Source organism: Salvia miltiorrhiza, chromosome 1 (assembly GCF_028751815.1).
Source record: "Salvia miltiorrhiza cultivar Shanhuang (shh) chromosome 1, IMPLAD_Smil_shh, whole genome shotgun sequence".
NCBI classification, from domain to species: Eukaryota; Viridiplantae; Streptophyta; class Magnoliopsida; order Lamiales; family Lamiaceae; genus Salvia; species Salvia miltiorrhiza.
In genome coordinates, this window is record NC_080387.1 from 66,681,186 (window position 1) to 66,684,023 (window position 2,838).

At 44.3% G+C, this 2,838-nt stretch overlaps 1 protein-coding gene across 1 annotated transcript; it reads right to left on the reverse strand.

Annotated features, from left to right (window-relative positions):
• Positions 1-942: 942 nt before the first annotated feature.
• On the reverse strand, positions 943-2,493 carry LOC131011875 (uncharacterized). The gene has a single exon (XM_057939766.1). It carries the CDS (start codon positions 2,491-2,493, stop codon positions 943-945), a length of 1,551 nt encoding a protein of 516 aa, XP_057795749.1.
• Between the last annotated feature and the right edge of the window lie 345 nt (positions 2,494-2,838).

The window sequence follows — 2,838 nt, forward strand, 5'->3', positions numbered from 1 at the left end:
ATAATAATAATAATAATAATAATAATAACAACATTTTCATAGATAATATAGTTCAAAACATTTACTAAAATTTTTTTTGGGGGCATTCAATACATTTTAGACATTTTTTTACTAAAATACAAATATAATAATAATAATAATAACAACATTTTCATAGATAATATAGTTCAAAACATTTACTAAATTTTTTTTGGGGGGCATTCAATACATTTTAGACATTTTTTACTAAAATACAATAATAATAATAATAATAATAATAATAATAATAATAATAATAATAATAATAATAATAATAATAATAATAATAATAACAACATTTTCATAGATAATATAGTTCAAAACATTTACTAAAATTTTTTTGGGGGGCATTCAATACATTTTAGACATTTTTTACTATAATAATAATAATAATAATAATAATAATAATAATAATAATAATAACAACAACATTTTCATAGATAATATAGTTCAAAACATTTACTAAAATTTTTTTTGGGGGCATTCAATACATTTTAGACATTTTTTACTAAAATACAAATATAATAATAATAATAACAACATTTTCATAGATAATATAGTTCAACATTTACTAAAAATTTTTTTGGGGCATTCAATACATTTTAGACATTTTTTACTAAAATACAAATATAATAATAATAACAACATTTTTAGACATATTATAATTTATTTATTTTTTTCAAAATTTGGGGGGCTCTAGCCCCCGGCTACGCCCCTGGTTATAATCGTGTCCTATTCTTTAGGATGCGAAATCCTGAAATTAGTTTTGATGTGGGCAGTAATTTGAACTCAAGAAATGTACAAAAGCAGAAGGGAACAGAAACACATATATATAGAGATATTGTATACATACATCACTCAAATTATTATCCAATAAAACTAAGGTTTAATGGTATTTAATAGTAGCATAATTATTGACCAAAATCACAAAGAAGCCTGAGTTTGCGTAACTTTGGGGTCACCCTTTCCACCGGCTTCAGGATTCATTCCTCCAGCTGTCCGCATGTCGGCCGCGCTCACCATGGCTTGATATTGCTGCGGCGCCCCCATCACGCCCCCTTGCGTCGTGTAGATCACCTGTCTCCCCGCCCCCACATCGTACGCCACCTGTGCGTACCCGGCTTCCGTCACCATTCCTAGCCCGCCACCTGTCCCTGCTCTCACCATCCCGAAACCCTCGGAGTATCCCGTCGCCTTCTGCTGCTGCGGCGCCATCGAACCAACAGCTGACTGTGGATGCGGAATCACATTGTACATCTGCTGCTGCTGGTGTTGCATCTGCTGCTGTTGCTGTTGCTGTTGCTGTTGTTGCATCTGTTGTTGCTGTTGCTGTTGCTGTTGCTGCTGCTGCTGCTGGTCCGACGCCATCCGCTGAACTGTGTAGTACCCCTGCGCCGGAGCTCCGGCCATCGGTCTCATCATCGGCGCGTGGTACGCACCCGCCGGCGTTTGGATCATGTAAACCGGTTGTTCGCTGTTGACGGTGCTCCCCGGGAACATTCCGCCGGGGATTTGCCTGTTGTCAGGCCAGTGAGGAACGATGCCGGGCATGACCGGCGAAGGGGCTTTCTCCGGCACCTTGTAATACTCACCGGCGGGATACCCTCCGGAGAGATTATCCTCGCTTTTTCTTATATAGATTCCTTGCTGCTCCTCAAGCCTCAGTCGCTGCAGATCCTGAATGTGCTTCTGGATCGGATCCAACCCCATGGACCGCTCATCCTGTCCTGGAAGGAAAACCGGATCCTCCATCTCCGGAACTCTCCCCATCATCGGCTGCTGAACCGGAGGTTGCACCGCCGCCGCCGCCATTGCATTCGCTTTCTCCAAGCCGAACAGGAAATCCATGTTACTAGCCGGCGGCTGCAGCAGCGCCTGCGCCTGCGGCTGTGGAGCTGCAGCCGACACCGTATGCGGCGGCGCGGTGATAATCGGCGCAGAATTCAACGCCTCCACAAACCTCTCCTTCTCCGACTTGACCTCACTATCGGAGCCGAAGCTCCTAGTGGAGGAACTAAGGCTCTGATTCAGCGTGGGGAAAATGAAAATCCTCAGCCTCGCCGGCTTAGGCGAAATCCGGTACAACCGCTCATACTCGTGCATCATGTGTTCCAGATCATCATCGTTTGTGACCGAAATCAAAGCGTCCAGATCTTCGCCGGGAAGCTGGTACTTAAACGAGATATTCTCGTTATCACAGAGCGCGATGAGCTTGGGGAGCAGAGAGCCGAATTTAATGTTGCGATCGACTGAGAGGATCTTCGTCTCGCCTCCGATGTACGAGAGCTGGTTATCGTGCGGCCGCGGGTGAATCTTCCCACCGTAGCTGCACATAAACTTGACCTTATAATTAGGGAGCGGCTGATTCCCCTGCGAATCCTCCCAGGGCGGCGGATTCTCGAAGTCGATCTCGCGAGAGCGCGGCGAGGAGTCGCCGGACTCGGGGTAGGAGGAGTTGTAGGAGTAGTTCTCCATGGGCGCACGTTAGCGATTGGTTGGAGAGAGGAAGGAGATTTAGAGAGAGAGAGAGGGGGGATTTCTTTCCGTTAAGCCATCTTCTGTAGAGGCATGGAGGTGATTAGGAGGAGGCGTTTTATTTAGCCAAGTGAGGTGGGTTTGATAAAGAGAGAATTGGTTACACCATTATGTCCGTGCACCCATGGATTAGTGGTGACGTGGCGGGGCAGGAGACAGGTGGTGCGGGTAAATGTAAATGGGTTGGGGGTTGGGTGGAGAAATTCGGGGGAAGAAATGTGGGGCGGGGCCCACTCTCGAAGATTGATAATTGATTAACAAAAGGATAAGAGAGTGAGACACACA